This window comes from Bombus terrestris, chromosome 3 (genome assembly GCF_910591885.1).
Source record: "Bombus terrestris chromosome 3, iyBomTerr1.2, whole genome shotgun sequence".
NCBI lineage: Eukaryota > Metazoa > Arthropoda > Insecta > Hymenoptera > Apidae > Bombus > Bombus terrestris.
In genome coordinates this window covers 13,517,409-13,535,070 of record NC_063271.1, presented here as the reverse complement: position 1 = coordinate 13,535,070, position 17,662 = coordinate 13,517,409, and the positions used below count along the sequence as shown (strand labels likewise).

General features: G+C 30.6%; 1 protein-coding gene across 1 annotated transcript; it reads left to right on the top strand.

The window, feature by feature from the left end:
• The first annotated feature begins 4,190 nt into the window (after positions 1–4,190).
• On the top strand, positions 4,191–15,447 carry LOC100651557 (protein spaetzle 4). The gene is made up of 6 exons (XM_003394543.4): positions 4,191–4,499; positions 5,844–6,019; positions 8,092–8,247; positions 8,442–9,269; positions 11,230–11,352; positions 12,156–15,447. The coding sequence occupies exons 1-6, from the start codon at positions 4,470–4,472 to the stop codon at positions 12,394–12,396; spliced, it is 1,554 nt and encodes a 517-aa protein (XP_003394591.2). The 5' UTR covers positions 4,191–4,469; the 3' UTR covers positions 12,397–15,447.
• The last annotated feature ends 2,215 nt before the right edge of the window (positions 15,448–17,662 follow it).

The following is a 17,662-nucleotide window of genomic DNA, read 5'->3' as shown; positions in this document are numbered from 1 at the left end:
ATTAGTCATAAAATATTTATTTTTATTATCTGTAATCTGTAATATTTTTGTTGCATTGGAAAATCTCTAAGTGTTTCATATATTAAAAATAACTTTCCTAAATTAATGATTTTAAATCATAGCCATTCCGCTTTTTAAAAACAATAATTATAAATTATAATTAAAATTTTGCTAAATTATGTTTATCCTCAACATCTAAATTCCTGTTTCGAAATGATACAAACCAATATCGAAATCTTTCATTTCACAAATTTTCACAAATTTTAGACATAACATTTTTGTGCTGTTTTAAACATTAGCACTTAAAGCAAGAATGGGGGTGATTTGTAATTGACAAATATATTTTTTACTTATTTATTTAAAGAAGTTTTATGTAATTACGTAAATAATACAATTATCATCGGAGAGATTTATACATAACAATAAATTTGCGAACTAGTATACGTAACATTCTTACTTTAATATCTCTACTTGATACTGTTTAATAAAAAATGATTCGTACGATTATTTAACAATAAATACTTTAAATTATAAGTTGAAATTATATCAATAAAAACTGATATGACATCAAAGGTAAACCTGTGTTATTTCAGAATTTATGATTTTCGATATTGAGTTTTCCACGATTACAGTTATTTTATTAGCGCGCGTTTCTGCCGAGTTCATGTAATACCGCTAATGAGACTTCATAGCGTTATCAGAAATCGTAACGTAATCAGAAATCGCTGAAGTCCGTGCGTGCTCGTATGTGTACGCGACGAGCAGCTTTCTTTTCTACTGCTAGGTGAAGATGCAGGAACCAGTATCTGCGTTCACCAGCGGCCGCGGCAAACTGGTATTTTGCCAACTAGTAATCGGGCGAAACGATGCTCCAATAATCCAATGCTATCCATCTAACGGAATAGTACAGTATAATACTATTACCTTAAGGCTATCGAAGGCATTAAAGATGCATCTTTTAACAGTAAAAAGTAGGAACGTGAGCAAGTAAGCAAGCGAGCACACGTAAAACATTTATGCTGAAGTTGCACGGCATCCGTGGAAAATCTATGAGTACATACTGTTCATGATTTTTTGCTTAACAAATTGCTACAAATTACATATTATTTCGTATACTCAGTTATCATGCTGTTGACAAACATGAGTTTAATCTTGAGGGAATAATTTTAGAATCATACTTCATAGTTTTTCAGGGAAAATGTATACTCCTGTATGCTATACAATATAACGATATAACTTTCATTTTTTTACAATCGTCGAATATAGTTGTGGAAAATATAGAAGTAATAAATGTCCCATTTTAACACTATTTTATCACAATTACTATATATTATACCATGCTGTTTGTAAGACTTGCTTATTTTTCTTACTATTGCAAATAAATATTTATATCTATGATTTACTATAAATATAAAAAATATAACGAATACATTTATTTATTTATTACGAAGATGTTTGTTTGTCAGATTAGTCATTTTAGTAAGTTGCATTAATAAACAGTATTTAAGAAGAACTTATTAAATCTATATGACTTTTCCATATGATTAAATCCACAAACAGTAAAATATTATAGAAGAACCACTAAATTATACAAAATTGTCTAAATTGTATGGTAACTTAGAATCGCAGCTTTTCATTTTTTTGCGTTGTTATCAGCTTAAATAAAAATAAGTAATGTAAAAAGAGAAATAGAAATCTATTCGTTATGTTAATGTCAAACATAAGAGTTTACTAAAAGAATGCTGCTAATATCCGTTACAACTGCTTATGTTGTGTATGTTTCTTGAAATCAAATACAAGTTATCGAGTGGATTATCATGACACATACATACATACATATGTACATATATATATGTATATATATATATGCGGTAACGAAAGCGTTGCATCTTTAGTTGCCTCTTTGAATGATCGGTGCCTCCGCATCGCACAAAAGTAAAAAAATGCAGTGAAAGAGATTCCAAGTGACAGTGGTTACGAGGTCAGTGGAACACGCAGAAAGTTTCGTTGGAAGCGTTAAACAGCATTTACGACCATACTCCGCAGATTTTTTTTGCTTGTAAATAAACAAAGTGAACAAGGAATAACCACGAAATGACAGAAACTTCAAACAGAACTTTTTTACAGGTGCAGCAATTGTGCAGCACTATCTTTTATACTTTTTCATTATACATGTTAGTACTTTGTTTTATTGTTAGAGAATAATATATTTTACATGTAAAAATTAAATAAGATTTCTATCAATTTCAAATAAATTCTGATATAATGTTATTTTAATTTCATATAACAAAATAAGATATAACAAATAAGACTGAAGCGTTAAGTTTAATAAACATTAATTACTTAATTATTATCAATAAATAACATTGGTATAAGGGGAGCTATCCATTTCTCTATAAGTAATCATGGACTGGATCAGTATAAACAAACAAAAATGTAAATATTCAAATTATTTATCATTATGAATATATATAATTAACTATCTAATGTACCAATCAATATAAACGAGCTGGAATAATAATCGTTATTAATTAAAGGTGAAGAAAATATAATTAGTATACTACAATAAAATTAATTATCAGTAAAGTTGGCCTATGTAGTACTTTTTGATTCTTTTAGAAAGCTGTTAACTGTTTTCATAACAAACGTTAATTATCAATTTTACCAAACAAACGAGCATCGTAATGTTTTATGTGAGAAACGAATTAGCAAGATTCTAACCAAGTTCTAACATGGGCAATATGATAAGTAGGTTAAAATAAGTAAATACCTAGTTGTCTATATGATCTTTTTTAAAAAATACATATGTATGTTAGGAATATTTACGATACTATTTCATTTCCTTGATAGCTACTTTTCGTCTTTTCAAAATGATGCGATCAAATCATATCGATAAAAGACGAATCCGTAAATTTTACGAACTGACTAATACCGAGTTCTACTTTAATTACGTGCATTTCACCTATACGAATGTTACACATAGTTGTATGTACAGGTGAAATGAATCTCGCGTAAGGTTTGCAATACCTAATAAAGAAAGAAACAAGTGTCATAGGGGGAAAGGCGTTTAGAAATAGAAAAAATGTCTGGAATCCCAAATTAGAAATTCGAGAAGAGAAGAGACGCGAGGTCAGAGAGGGACGTACGATAGCACGATCCATTAACCTTCCTTAAACAACTGATCGCGAGCCAAAAGATAATGCTAAAGAGAAAGGATATAGCAACATGTCCGAAATCCCATGCAAACGATGGCCCAAAGCGAAAGAAAGAAAAACCTAGTAGTACTATAGATTCGCAAAATCGGTTAAGTAGCTGATATTGCGTCACATTTCATCAGTTTCGAACAATATACATAGCTATTCCTGATGATCGCTTAGAACAATATTCCTCGATATGAAGCGAACAATCAACGAGAGAGCAATTTTTAATATCTTTGGAGCAATTAGAAAATTATGTTGCATTCGTGACCTGCATCAGTGATAGAAAGTTAAAAAATCATCATTGTTTTATACGCTAACAGTCGCTTCATTCAATACAACATCTTTATATGCTATTGGTTTTCTAATTACCCAAAGGATGCGCTACTATTAATTAAATAAAATGAACATTTTGTCACAATTCTATTAGATCCATATAACAATTTGGGACATAAACGATCTTTTGTATTCTCCAAATTTACATTTATTGAAAGCAGTAAAATTAAAAACGATTTAACCCTACTCTCCTTTCTTTCTTTTTTATTTAACCTATCATTATATGCAGATACTTTTGTAGAATTTGGTTGACTGTTATGTTATGGATGGGATGAAAGCCTTTGAGGTATTGCGGTGGCGCATAATTAAAAACGATCGGGAAGAAGCACTGCGCTAAGGCTAAAGGCACGAGATACGCGCTATTAGCTACCTTTCTCCTAATTGACCGAGCAAGAAGAGGTCTGTTGCGCCAGCGCCTAGGAGGGCCCTTGCTACGTCACTGCGGGGCCCCGTGACACACATCAATGGGCCGAAATGTAACGGTACCCTCCGCGGTGACCTACTCACCGGGTGACGCGCGCTCTCTCTTCCCCGTTCCTTCCTCCTTCCTTCTCGTGTCTTCTCTCTTCCTTGCACCCTTTCTCTGTTAGCCTCTGTCTTGGTTGCTTCTCGGTCAAGCGAGCGTCGAACGCGAGCGGTTCGCTGTTCTCTGCTTCCCTGCTGCTCTGTACTTTTACCGAGCGAACCCGAACCCTGGCATCGCACGCGACGCCGGCTGATTACACGGTCAGTAATGAAAGCGTCCTCCTCGCGCGTAGAGGTGCTGTCATGTAGCCGCGAACCACCGTACCGCCTGTCCCTGTCCTTTTTTACGCCGGCAAACGTTCCTGTCAGTGAAAACGGTTTACGTCTGCAGACTAGTAGCGTGATCACCGATTAATACTCTTGGACCTCGCTCGCCGGTCCAAAGCTTCGAATTAACATCAAACGCGAGTTATGAATGTGATTGTGCATCTCGTCCTCCAGGTGAGCGTTACTATATGTTTCACGTTTTAAACTCCTCTGTTCGTCGCGAGGTTTTACTAAGTCCAGTAATAAGTATGTAGATCCCGCGTGTTTATTCATTTATTTGTAAACGTATGTTACGGTAACTTTATACCCTTAAGCTATGTAAACGAGTATTACCGATGTCCAGTACGCTTTCCTATAAGTAAAAGCTTTCTTTCAAAGAGCTTGAGAAACCTTATATAACTTCGTTTGAACATTCATAACATAGAAATTATGATAATAGATTGGAAACATGTATTATCACCGCAAATCTGTGAAGTGAAATGCGTAAGATATATTGTCATGATTAAAGCATTGTAAGTATTCTTTACACAAATTGTCGTAAACTGACACTGTACTGATACTGTAGTCGGAATGATTAAATTTACATTAATTGTACTAACAGATACTGATGTTACTAACAGATTTTTCAGAATGTGACACGATATTTTTGTATCTTATTACTCTTGGGAAGGGGGTGATCGCCTCTCTGGATCGGATTATCTTGAATACAAATGTGTATCTTGTACGTTTTTTTAAATCAATATATCTTTTGTAATTGTTATAGATAATTTATAATTGCGTTTCAAAAGTCTTCTTCCCTATTCTTTCTTATTGAAAGAATAATTTCGCGATTGATATATATCACGAATGTATAAAGAAATATGAAAGAAGATGTAAGATGTTCGGAGAATCATATCAATTTTAACATTTTTCTATTTTATCAAAGAAATGAGAAGGTCAACATTATCAAAATATTTCAAACCTGTAAATGAATAGAAGATACAACACTTGAAAAATAATAAAGGATAGATTTAAAATTATCGTTATGGTAATTTTTTCCTACATATGAAAATACTACTTAGAATGTTACAAAATGCATTCAACTGGATTTCTACTGTAGATAAACTTTCAGGGCAAAAATTTATGTAAAGAAATTATTGTACCTAGTAGCCTTTATCCAAATAGTTATCGGAGAGTAAGTTCTATTATATTTACTATGTGTTTATTTACTCTTATGCCTTAATACATATTATGATATATTCTACATCTTATCCTTCCTGCTCAAAATAGAAAGTTACAAACACATACTTAAGGTACACTCGGTAATATTCGAAGCATGTATAAAAGTTCACAGAAGAAACATAGTCTATAACGTAGTTTGAGATCGAGGAAGTAGTTAGATTAATCGATTAAGGAATAAATAGATATAAAATTACTAAAACCTGTTCCTTTTAAATACATTAAATAGCGTTTAAAAATTTAAAAGAAAGCGAGGCAGCATACGTAAGTGTATCTAACATTAATTCGATCTTTGCGTAGGTGATCACATATCAGCTTGTAAGATGTCAAGGAGGTGGACCAAGCACCTTTGGATATGACGCATCCTCGGCATGCAGTAAACCATATTCTAGAGCTGGCCGCGCAAGATTGGTAAATCTTCCTTGTGATTTTCGACAGCAAAACTGGTGTACAGTAGCTGGTAGCTCTTATCCCTGGTAAGCCAATAAAATCATTTGTCCAATGAAATGTTTAAATAAACCGATATTAGCTTTTAAATAGTTCTTTGTGCAATATGAATAAAATGAAGATTTCCAATTCAGATATAACTTTCAGACATATATTATATTTAATATATTTCATTTATTAATTATAATACACTTTACGTGTGATATTTTATATTGGAAATCGAAGTGATGTTATGTACTTTATATATTGAACGAAAAATTTTATTTGTATTATCATGATTTGTGAAAGAGGATAAAGGATCTTGAAGAAGAAAATCATGAATTATAATATTCATCGATTTGAACTAATTAACCTTGTTCTGACACAAGTTTTCGTATCGATAAAAGTAGCTAAGATATTAAACAATCTGAGATAAACGAAACACATAAAATTCAAATTTGAGAATCTGCAATAATCTGTCCAGAAATTAAATAATCAAACACCAAGAATTTTAGCGTACTGATTAATTGGATCACAAACTGATAATATCAAGAAACGAATATCAATAAAAAGTTACACTGAATTCATTGACAGTAGAAAGTTAATTGACAATACGGGCAGAGACATATTCTGGGAGTTTCACTATTCAAAGGTATCATTGCTGATCTGAATTTTAAGCAGGACATTGAAGCTTCAATTATTAAAATCCTACGTGACTAAACTGTGAGAGTATTGAGGAAACGACGTACTTTTACTCTCGACAATGCGTACATAAACTTGACATGCTATAATTTCGATGGTACAACAGGCTCCAAGTGATGACAACTGTATGAAATAATATTCATTTCATTTCACATTTCATTCCTGATTTAATAAATTCGTTATATTTATTCAACCTCACTGACACAAATAGTTAATAGTGTTTGTTGTAACTATGTGCATCGTTTAACTGAATTTTAGTTCAATTGAGTAGATTTATTAAACGATAATAAATTGTTCGTAAATTTAAACTAAAGTAATTAGAAAAATTAAAAGTTAAATTAAATTAAATTAAATTAAATTAAAAGTTAAAGATTAAAAGAATAAAGAATTTTATGTGGTAAAAAGCAGTAGAAGTACGCCAGGTGTTCCAAATATAAATAAAGAAATTTAAATAGAGCTTCTTTAAATAATAAGTGATTTAAATAAGATAGAGATACTTAGGTTTCCAGTTTAGCAACTTTCACTGAATATACACATGTATATGTACCTCAAAGTTTAGACAATTTTATAACTAAATATACATATTTATATCTATAATAGAACTAAATATTGATAAAATGCTTATAAGAAAATAAAAGTTTGCGTTGTGCTTGTGCACTGTTTGTTTAACATGTTAGGTTTAAAGACGTTAAAGATTACATATTGAGCTATAGTACAATTATGCATACTTTGTACGAGTATAGTCGAAATTTAAAAATACATTTACGAAGATAGATCTACGAAAATACATTAACATTTTTTGAAATAAATATTTAGACGTTTAACTGAATTATTTGAAAATATTTGATAATTACAGAATTTTGTCTTTACTCGCATAGCCTTCCAGCCATTCGCACGACTTCTGTAGTACGATGACTCGTATTATGCCCGTAATATTTACGTTTGACCCGATCATCGTACTACGGGCTATGCCCGTAGTTGTAGGTTAAGGGGTTAAGAATATTCCTAAAATATTTTGTAATTTTTAGTAAATACTTTAAATTAATAGTATATTAAATTAACAATAATGATAATATTTTTTAAATATTTTATTATCTATTAATTTTAAATCACACGTACAGTAATACATATGTACATACATGTTAGAAATTTAAGAATACTATACGTTTCATATATTACTCGACGTGAAAGCAAAAGATATTGATTAAATATTATTGAAGAATAACACACTTAGATCGAATATTTTAGTAGCAAGAAAATCGAAATTTCAGTATGAGTTTAGACTACAAAAATATCCGCATGAATTATAATATACTTTAAATTTATCAAACATCAAGCTGATAGAAATTCTTCTAAAAGTTATCACTGAAATCAATATATTAGAAAGAACTATCTGAAGATATTTATTATATAATTTTAGGCATGCGGTTCGTCGTTTCGTACAAGAAAACAAAGGATTAATGAGGCGCATGTATGGCGATGAAAGGCATATCAATGTATTAAGAGCCGAATTCGAGAGAAATGACATCGAGTTAAACTACGACGATTATTATCAGCATCTTGCTGACGATCATAGGTAAGTTTATGAAATAAAATAAGTAGTGGTAATAATTATGTAATTAGGTACAACAGTCTTTAATAGAGTAGACGAATGGCCACTCAATTTTGTCCCTGACTGTGTATTCCAGACTTAACACATTTTAACAAATTTCTTTCTTATTACATTGTTTTCTTATACAATGCGTTACCTATTCACGAACAATATTTTAGAAAATATCAGTACATGCACGACTACGAGTACTTCGAGTCAGAAGACGATTTCAAATTAAACGGCAACGAGTTCGAGGGACGGAGTTTTACAAGCAGATCCTTCAATGACAATGTCGCGAAGCGGGTAAACAAATTTCCAAAATTAAGCGAATACACGAGGCCTCATTTCCGACCAACCGAGAAGACTACTACTTCAACTTCGACAACGACTACTAGCACAACCGCAGCATCGACAACTACCGCCTCTTTCACCAAGGAAAAGACATCATCGACAACTACCGCCTCTTTCACCAATGAAAAGACATCATCGACGATAACGTCAACTGCTTCGCCTACCCGTGAAACAACCACTCAATCCACGCCTTCGATAACGAGTTTAGTAGTAAATAGGACAAATGAAGAAAAAGGAAACTCCGCGGACGAGGTGACGACGTCGCCTGTTGCGACAAGCTCTTACGCCGTGAAAGAGCAAAATTTCACCATCAACGAAATTCTCGAGCAGATAGACAGAGTCGACGAGGTGCTGGGAGAAGCTGGCGAAGTCGTAGAGGTCTCTGAATCCAGCCTCGATGAAACGTCGACGGTAAATTTGTCGGACATCACTGAATTTCCGGATGAAGTCGATGGCAACGAGAGTCTATTTGCAACGCCGAAAGGAACAACTGTTCAGGATGAGACGTTGAGTTCGATCGATGAACAAGAGTTCAGGCCACGACCGGAATATCGACCTGCCATTAAGCCGGAAGCTTCGACTATGGAAGGACAGTTGTATCAGGACGCCGCCGCGAAAGATCAACAGGAACAACCGGTTTTGAAGCTTCGAGGAGTGTAAGTGTCTCTCGATTTGTTTGCATTAGTTGTGAATTTATCGAAGGTGTTTCACTCTTGTTCAACACACTCTTAATACTTCCTTAACACTTGCCTATGATTAAAACAATAGAACGACATAAGCTGAAAACGCGAAATTATTTTTTAAGATGATAGAAGAGAACGACAAAATAGACAGGAAAAGGAAGAACGGTAGATCAATGAATAAATTTCTTTTATGTAAGAACACAGTGTTCGAGAACTATTTGTCACGTGCATCGTAGTCTTATTCTACACCTCGCATCGGTAAAAATCTGTAAAAGAAAGTAGACGCAAAATTGGCCTTGAGCTAGAAATTCAAAGTGAAATTTTATTGTTGCGTCGTATTCTACTCATGACGAGGACAAAAAGTCTCAAAGGTAGCGTAGGTCGCAACTTCTTAATCGTTCTGGAAAAAATGTTGAAGTTCCATTAATTTCCCAGCTCGCTTTAATTGTAACATGTTTACGTTTTGTAGTTAGATGCCGGGAAAATATCATCTATTTTCATACGTAGTTACCCTAGATCCACCATTACATATACCGTATCTTCATTTCTTTCTTTTTCTTCCTTTCTTTCTCGCCATATAAGCAGCTATTTAAGCGGACTCGCAATTTTATATTCCGGTCGTGTTTCTTCCTAAGATTACGCACCGATTTTAAACGACGATAACATTGGCGAATCGGTCGATGATGGTGCTCTACCTCACACTGGTGAAATGAAATGTTTGGGTCGCGATGGACAGTATGCAAATTTGCTGCTCGCTTATGGCCTACTCGTTCACCAGTTTTGACCAATGGATTTCTTCCTTTGGGTACGAAATTACGTGAAATTGCGTGAAAGAAATTGTGTATCGTTCGAATGAATGGATTATATGCGTTGAACAATTGAAACATTGGATCGAATATCGTTATCATCATCTAAAGTCAATGCACGATCGTAGAGAGAAACTTGATCGGAATGTAGAAATGCGAGTTTGAGACTACTTAAATAGCGAGAAAGAAAGGAAGAAAAAAGAAAGGAAGATATTGGATACATAATGATAGATCTGGATTAGATACTATTTTCCCAGCATCTAACTACAAAATGTAAACACATTATAACTAAAGCGAGCTGAGAAACTAATGAGGAACATTTTAACATTTTTTTTCTAGGAGAATGGTTGAGTACGAGAGAATGATTGAGTACCATGGTTCCTTTGAGACCTTTGATTCCCACGATGTGTAGAATACGATGCAACAAAAAATTCGACCTTGAATTTTAAGGTCAAGGTCAATTTTACGGCTACTTTCTTTTACAGATCTTCACCGATGTAGAGCTATAGAATAAGGTTATGATGCTCTTGACAAATAATTTCTAAATGCTCTATATATATATTGATATGATCATTTATGTATTAGTTTATGTGATTAAGAAGTTATACTTATTAAAATCGAATTTTGTTACATCTTTATTTGCATTGCTATGAGTACAGTTATATTCAGTACATTTTATATCATAGCCTACTTATGTAGGTCATACCTACATCGATGTAAGAGTTTTCTGCATAATGTATACCTAATCGATATTGTTTTAAAATGCATATGAAATATTTCTTACCTATTTATGGTAATATTTCTTTACTTATTTATAATTAATATGTAACAGTAAATTTATATTTTATTTTAAGAAATCACTAGGACGATTAAGCTTTCTTTTCTCAAACAGTAAAATCTCATTAATGATATTCATACTTTGTAAGAGGTTTTGTTAAAAAAAAATATATATAAGACTAGAGAAATAAGTGTAGAGAAATGAAATTAAAAAATGCGCTGTACAATTGCACAATTATAGCCTGTTACGACTTACCTCTTGAATTTCGCGTATATAAATGTATATGTAACAGATATAATCCAATCTGACAGTTATAATTTATCTTCTACATATACTAAAAACATTTCAGAAATGCTTGTCCCGTAAAAGAGGAAGTGGTTGCGCCGTTTTGGGCGAATAATACCAGGGGCGAGGTATTGGCACTTCTGAATCTTTATCCGTTCGAGCAATACGTTCACTGGGAAAAATGCACGTGAGTATCATAATATTTTAATTACTTTATCACTTCAAATTGTACATTCTAATTCATTCTTTTGAAAAATATTTGAAATATTTGTTAGTATAAGATAACACTAATTAAATACTTGTTGACATCATAGTGTTACATCAACACTACATTACTTACATTACATCAACAATATTATACAATATCAGCACTGTAACACTTTTAAACAGGTTTTCTAAAAGTCATGAAAAATAAGTAATTATGGAACTGTGGATATTCATGCAAATTCATATTTTTATATAAAGAAATAGAACTTAAACAGTTTGGTTTATCTGTTAACTATTACAATAGATAAGTGTGCATATTTTATATAATTTTACGTATTATGTGCATTTTTAAATTTCCCATAAATGTATAAGAATCCGTGGTCTAGAAATTATAATATATATTTCCATCTGTTAGTTTATTATCATACTGTGTCGCTTTGAAAGAGAACTGTTTTTAAATCAAAGTTGTCCAATTTATTTATTTTTATATGCATTTCATTCCTTTAAGTGTATCAATACACTTATACATGTACTTCAACAAATATTTTTCTTATAACTACTTCAGTTTTAATTAGTTCTTAAAACACTTATAAAACAAGACAGTAAACGTTATTATTCCTTCGTATATTTTTTTCAAAATGCCGATAAAATAAACTCGATAGATCCCTTACAAAAACCTTGAAGAAAATGATTCAAATAAGATATGTACCGCTTTAAGATTCTCATCTTCAGTAGCTTGAACAATTACAAGGGATTATTGACTATCATTTTGTTTGTTTAAAGACACGAAAACAAGCAGATGTACTGTCGCGATGGATGCAGATGCGAACAACAATACAGACTTCATCGGTTGTTAGCTTACGATCCGAACAACGAGTGTCGTGGTATCTTCAGCGATTGGTTTAAGTTCCCAAGTTGTTGTGTTTGTCGCTGCTACGACTTACCTCTTGAATTTCGCGTAACATCGCGTTCGCCTCGCACGCAGAAACAACGAATTAAGGTACGACCGCCGCAAACTCGTTAGATATATTCAAAGAAACAAATTTTGTTTCGTCGATGTAATCCATTCTCGGTGCAATACGAAAATACAGCCTGTCACTCTCTTTGATACATTTCAAACAAAGAATTGCAAATTTTACTTCTCCTAATTATAATACTGTTATATATAAAAGAATTATCAAAGTTTATTTGCTAAAAAAAGTAAAATGTATGATGCCACAAATGTTAAGAGATCTTGACAACAAAAAGATAATTACTTTCTAAGTCACTTGTTCCGAATGCTTCGTTATTTTATTACATCGTAAAAGGGTTAAAGTAATTTAAGTAAAAACGGTAGCCTATTAAATATTATGAAAGAACTTCTCACTATTTCCATCACTAGTTTAATATGAATATTGAACATTTTGTAAATAATTTCATTGTCACATTTCATACCTTATTTTGATGAAGGATTTCAACACATAGGATTAGATATAATTTGTTAATGCGATTAAAAGGGAGATAATCTTTCATGCAAACAGAAATAAAGTTTTAATAAAAAGATGAGTAATTGGAAAAATTAATTGATTTACTTAGTCTATATCGTTATCAACAGTTATGAACACTAATGTAACGTTCATCCTTTGTACTGCTTCGATGCAGCTACAACGAATATTCCTAATATGAAAATTATATTTGTATGTTTCTCACGACAAATTGGGAAAGGATATTAATATACAAATTAATTTCCAAATATTTATAACATTTTTCTTCACGAAATGTGATCCTTGACTCCAAAAAACTTTGTTATGAAAGTACTGGGCTTTGTAGTCGATTATATCATAAAAATTTTTGCAGTGCGAAGGGTTAAATTAAATAACGTCGGATCGTATGTGTATCAAGTAAATTTCCAAAATATTTGTTCGTAAAAACGAAACAGTACAAAACTTTGTTCTCTTTGCATGAAAAATTTCGTTCTTTCTCGTTTTACTACGATTTACACTGTTATTGTTATTTCATGTAACAAAAAGCATACTACCGTAAAAATTGAAAGAATATGCATTAATGTGTGTGGTTTGAAAATTTACGAAAATTTAATGGCTCCAGGCTAGTCAAGAAATTTAGTCTTCGTTATTGTTATTTATCACAAGGAAGAAATTCTCTCTCATACAATTCATTTGCCATAGCCATTTAATGTTACGTTACTTGAAATATATGTAGTTTAATGTAAATATAAACGATTGAAGTGTAAAAGTGTAATCCACGAAAAAAATATTATCAACACAATATATACTATCATTCCTTTTAATTGTTTTATAATAAAACTCAATTGTCGTAAATACCAATTGACGCGATTGATAGATGTATTATATTGTTATGTATATTACGTTTCTATAGATATTTACACGTTAAAGTCACTCAAAAACTCGCTTAAGCAACGATAATTTATAAGAAGATACGATATATATACAATGAAACGTCTAAATGTGAAAAAAATATTAGTTTTGGTATTATACACTTGAAACTGAATTTTCTTTTAAACGTCTTAAGAAAATACAATATTTATATTAGATTTCTATTAAATTGGTAATCTTATGTTTTTAAAGATTCTTCTTATACGTGACACAAAAGTTTAATTGTATTTATATTTCTTATAATAACATGTATATACAACTTGGAAAGAAATTAGTAGATTCTTTCTATCAATATTTTACTGAACATTATTCCTCAGAAACAACGAAAAAGATACCTTTAAAGGTTTTACAAGATACGCATGTATTATTATTATTAATCAATATTTAGAAACTATATATCTATTATTTGTTACTGTTAATTTTATCATTACTTAATCATTTTAAAAAGTACTTTCAGATCGAACACGAATATTTAAGAAAAATTTCTTTACCGATGATTTATAAACCACCTCTTTCCACATCTTATTTTATAAAATATACATGCAACAGTGATTGTTATCATAAGTAAGAATCAAAATTTATGTTAATGTTCCATCATTTATAGATTGTAATGTAATCTTAAAATTCCTGTAATGTTTCGAAAACTTTGGAAATTAATATAATGTTACTGAAAACTGTCGGCCATCTAAATTTTACTATGTTAAAATGCATAAATTCTCAAAACATTTTTACGTAAGTAAAGTAACAAATAACGTGGATTAAAACACACATATGTTGTTCAAATTAACTTCATATTGCCGTAGTTAAACAACGCTCTAAACGCTAATATGTAACATCCTGGTTAAAATATCAAAATTATTTATGGTAAAAATAGTTAAAGAATAACAAGTGAAATACAAATTAGCATAACACGAATAATACATCGATATAAGTATTATGATACTTTATGTTTCAATATTACGAAAAGTGGACGAAAGCAGATTACCAGTAAGTGAACTATGGATTAGTTTTTCATTCAGTGGATTCTGTAACAATTCTTTTATTAAAATTGTATATGTTCAGTATAATGTTTTTTCTTTATAGTATTGTTTATAGCATTTTCGTCCCAATGAGAAAAGATAATTAATTACGTAAAAACACTTCGAGTACAAGCAAGTACACATAAACACAATTATCTTATATGTATACATAGTATCGTATTTAATTAATTTATTCGTTATTATAATTATATCGGTTTTAATGCCTATATTATAGTACCTTTAAGGCTTGTTTAAGATGTTTGTTAGATAATTTGTTGCAAGATACTATAAAAAGATAAGGCTCGTGAATAAAGCTATATAAGCCATGTTTTCGTTGCGTTTGTCGTTAATTAATTTCGAGTACTAGATATTACATAGCTGATCTTAGATTATATACATTCGTAACATGTAGCAGACAACGGTAATGGAGCCTTAAAATGCAAATGTTTTGTAATACTAAATTATATAATATTGTTACCCGTAATTGTTAACATCCAGTTAAGAATGTAACTATTTATTTAGCAAGTAATTACATGTTTTATACCAAAAGATTAATGTAAAAAGCTTTTCATTCGTTGATTTTGTAACCATCGTAAGAAATCTGGGTCGGCGTGATTATGTATGTATCGATGTTAATTTACAATAAAGAATAAATACATTATAGTATGAGCAATTTAATTCAGCATGCTACGATTACAATTTCTTGTATAAGTAACAATCGAAAATTAGAATTTTCCCAATGGAGTAAAAGTAAACCAGGACTAACGATAACAGTAGTTTCTAAAATTTGCATGAAAGAAGTTATTAACAGAAGGATAATTTTTATTTAAATGAAAGAAAGTGATCACTAAATTTTAAGGAAACTCTTAAAAAATTAAATGATTAAAAAATGTTAGTTTTTAAATGCTCTGATTATGAATAACCATTATAAATGATCAAATATTTTTCATTACTGGCAACCATTATTGATGAAAGACTTTTGTTTGATTACCAATAATCATTATCGATGACGAAATTTGTTTTGGTTCTGTACTTCCTCTGTCGTTTTGATCCCCAATTATCATTATTGATGATGGAATTTTTTTTTTGTTACTGATAACCGTTATCGATGAAGGTATTTTCTAACTTACTTTCAACCACTGTCAGTTTTTATTGATATTAATGATAAGCAGTACCTACCTACTCTTTTGTGTACGTATAAGGCCCTTATGTAATTTCACACAAAAGCTTTGAAATATTTTGATTATAATATTATAGATAATAAGAAAATTTCAAATACAATAAAATTTTGTTGAATTTCCTATACATGTAAATAAATATATGTACAATAGTAATTGAAATAGTTCATAAAATACAAAGTAATACCTTGTGAATCAGAAGCCACTTCTGTAGAAGTTCTAACAATGGACAAGTTCTCAGAGCATTAATATTACGATCGATTTGTATAATATCATTAAATTTTATTATATGTCATATCACTGTTCTGAAATTGTTTTTAATTACGTTAAAGTTTGTTTGTATTATAACTCGTAGAAACAGTTTCTACACAAATGATTATAATTGACAATATTTATTGATAATTTGATTTATACTATAATTAGGCTTTTAAATTTATTCGTTCACATAATTTGTTTACGATGCACAAACTAAATCGAACAATTTGGCTACACTTTGAAAATAATTAAACATTTGATGTATTACTACCCTTTAGCTGGTTCAGAAACTTCACTTGTTAAAAATAAAACTGTTACGTTCGATGTAATTTTCATGCTCTATAAAAAGAGGATCATAATTCTACTCCTGCATTATAGTAGTTCAGACTACTATTATAAGTAGTCAGAAATTATTGCAAGTTTACATTCTATTTACATTCTATAAACTTATTATCTTAAATTAACAATCTTATTTTATTTTATAGTATTCTTATCACAATCAATAATATCGATTATGTGACCTACTGAGGACTTCAAGACCTCGAGTTTAAAAAACATTGCTGTTCAACACAATATTTATATGCACGAATAAAAATAACATCACGTATCATTCGTCCATACTAATTGCTTTAAAAAAGTACTACAAAAGACAGATGCAATTATAATAATAAATTAATTAAACAAACACAATACTATACGTATATACCTATAAGATAAACATTCTTTTCGTAAAACAAATTACTAGTAAATGAAAAGAATAAAAATATTTCAATGCGACTAAATAAGATAAATTACAAATTATATCTTGCAAAATAAAATTACACCTGTTTTTTTAAATCATTTAAAATTTAAAATTTTGAATTTTTATATTACGACAATATTTGAGCACTAAAAATTCGAATCATAAAATCGCAACAGGTTTTTTAAACAAAATTTTAACATGTATTGGGTTATATATCCCTTACGCTTTAAACAGTTTGGTATATCACAAATTATTTTATGTAAATAGCGAATGTTAATTTTTTGTCATTCTTTTGCCAAACAATTTGTTAATTCGTCTTTATTACGCTTACGTATTTATCTAAACTAAAGTAAAAATTTAACATAAGTTTGAATATTTTTATAATCGATCGTATGTTATAGATCGGAAGAGAATTACGAATATTGGCAGAGAAGCTATTCAAAATTATTTCCATACGAAACAAGAATCATCCATCAAAATTTCTTGAGGAAGAAATAAAAATTTGATTTCTCTAGAGATACAGCAGAAGAAATAAAATATTAAAGATGAGTACCCCAAAAAGCAAACTTCCGATGAAACGTGATATCAGTGGCGTACAGGTGTTGTATAAAACATATATATAACGTATATGCGTTAGAAATAATGATATATGTAAAACAACCACTCTCGCCTATTAATTTCTTAGTTGAATAAAAGAGAATTG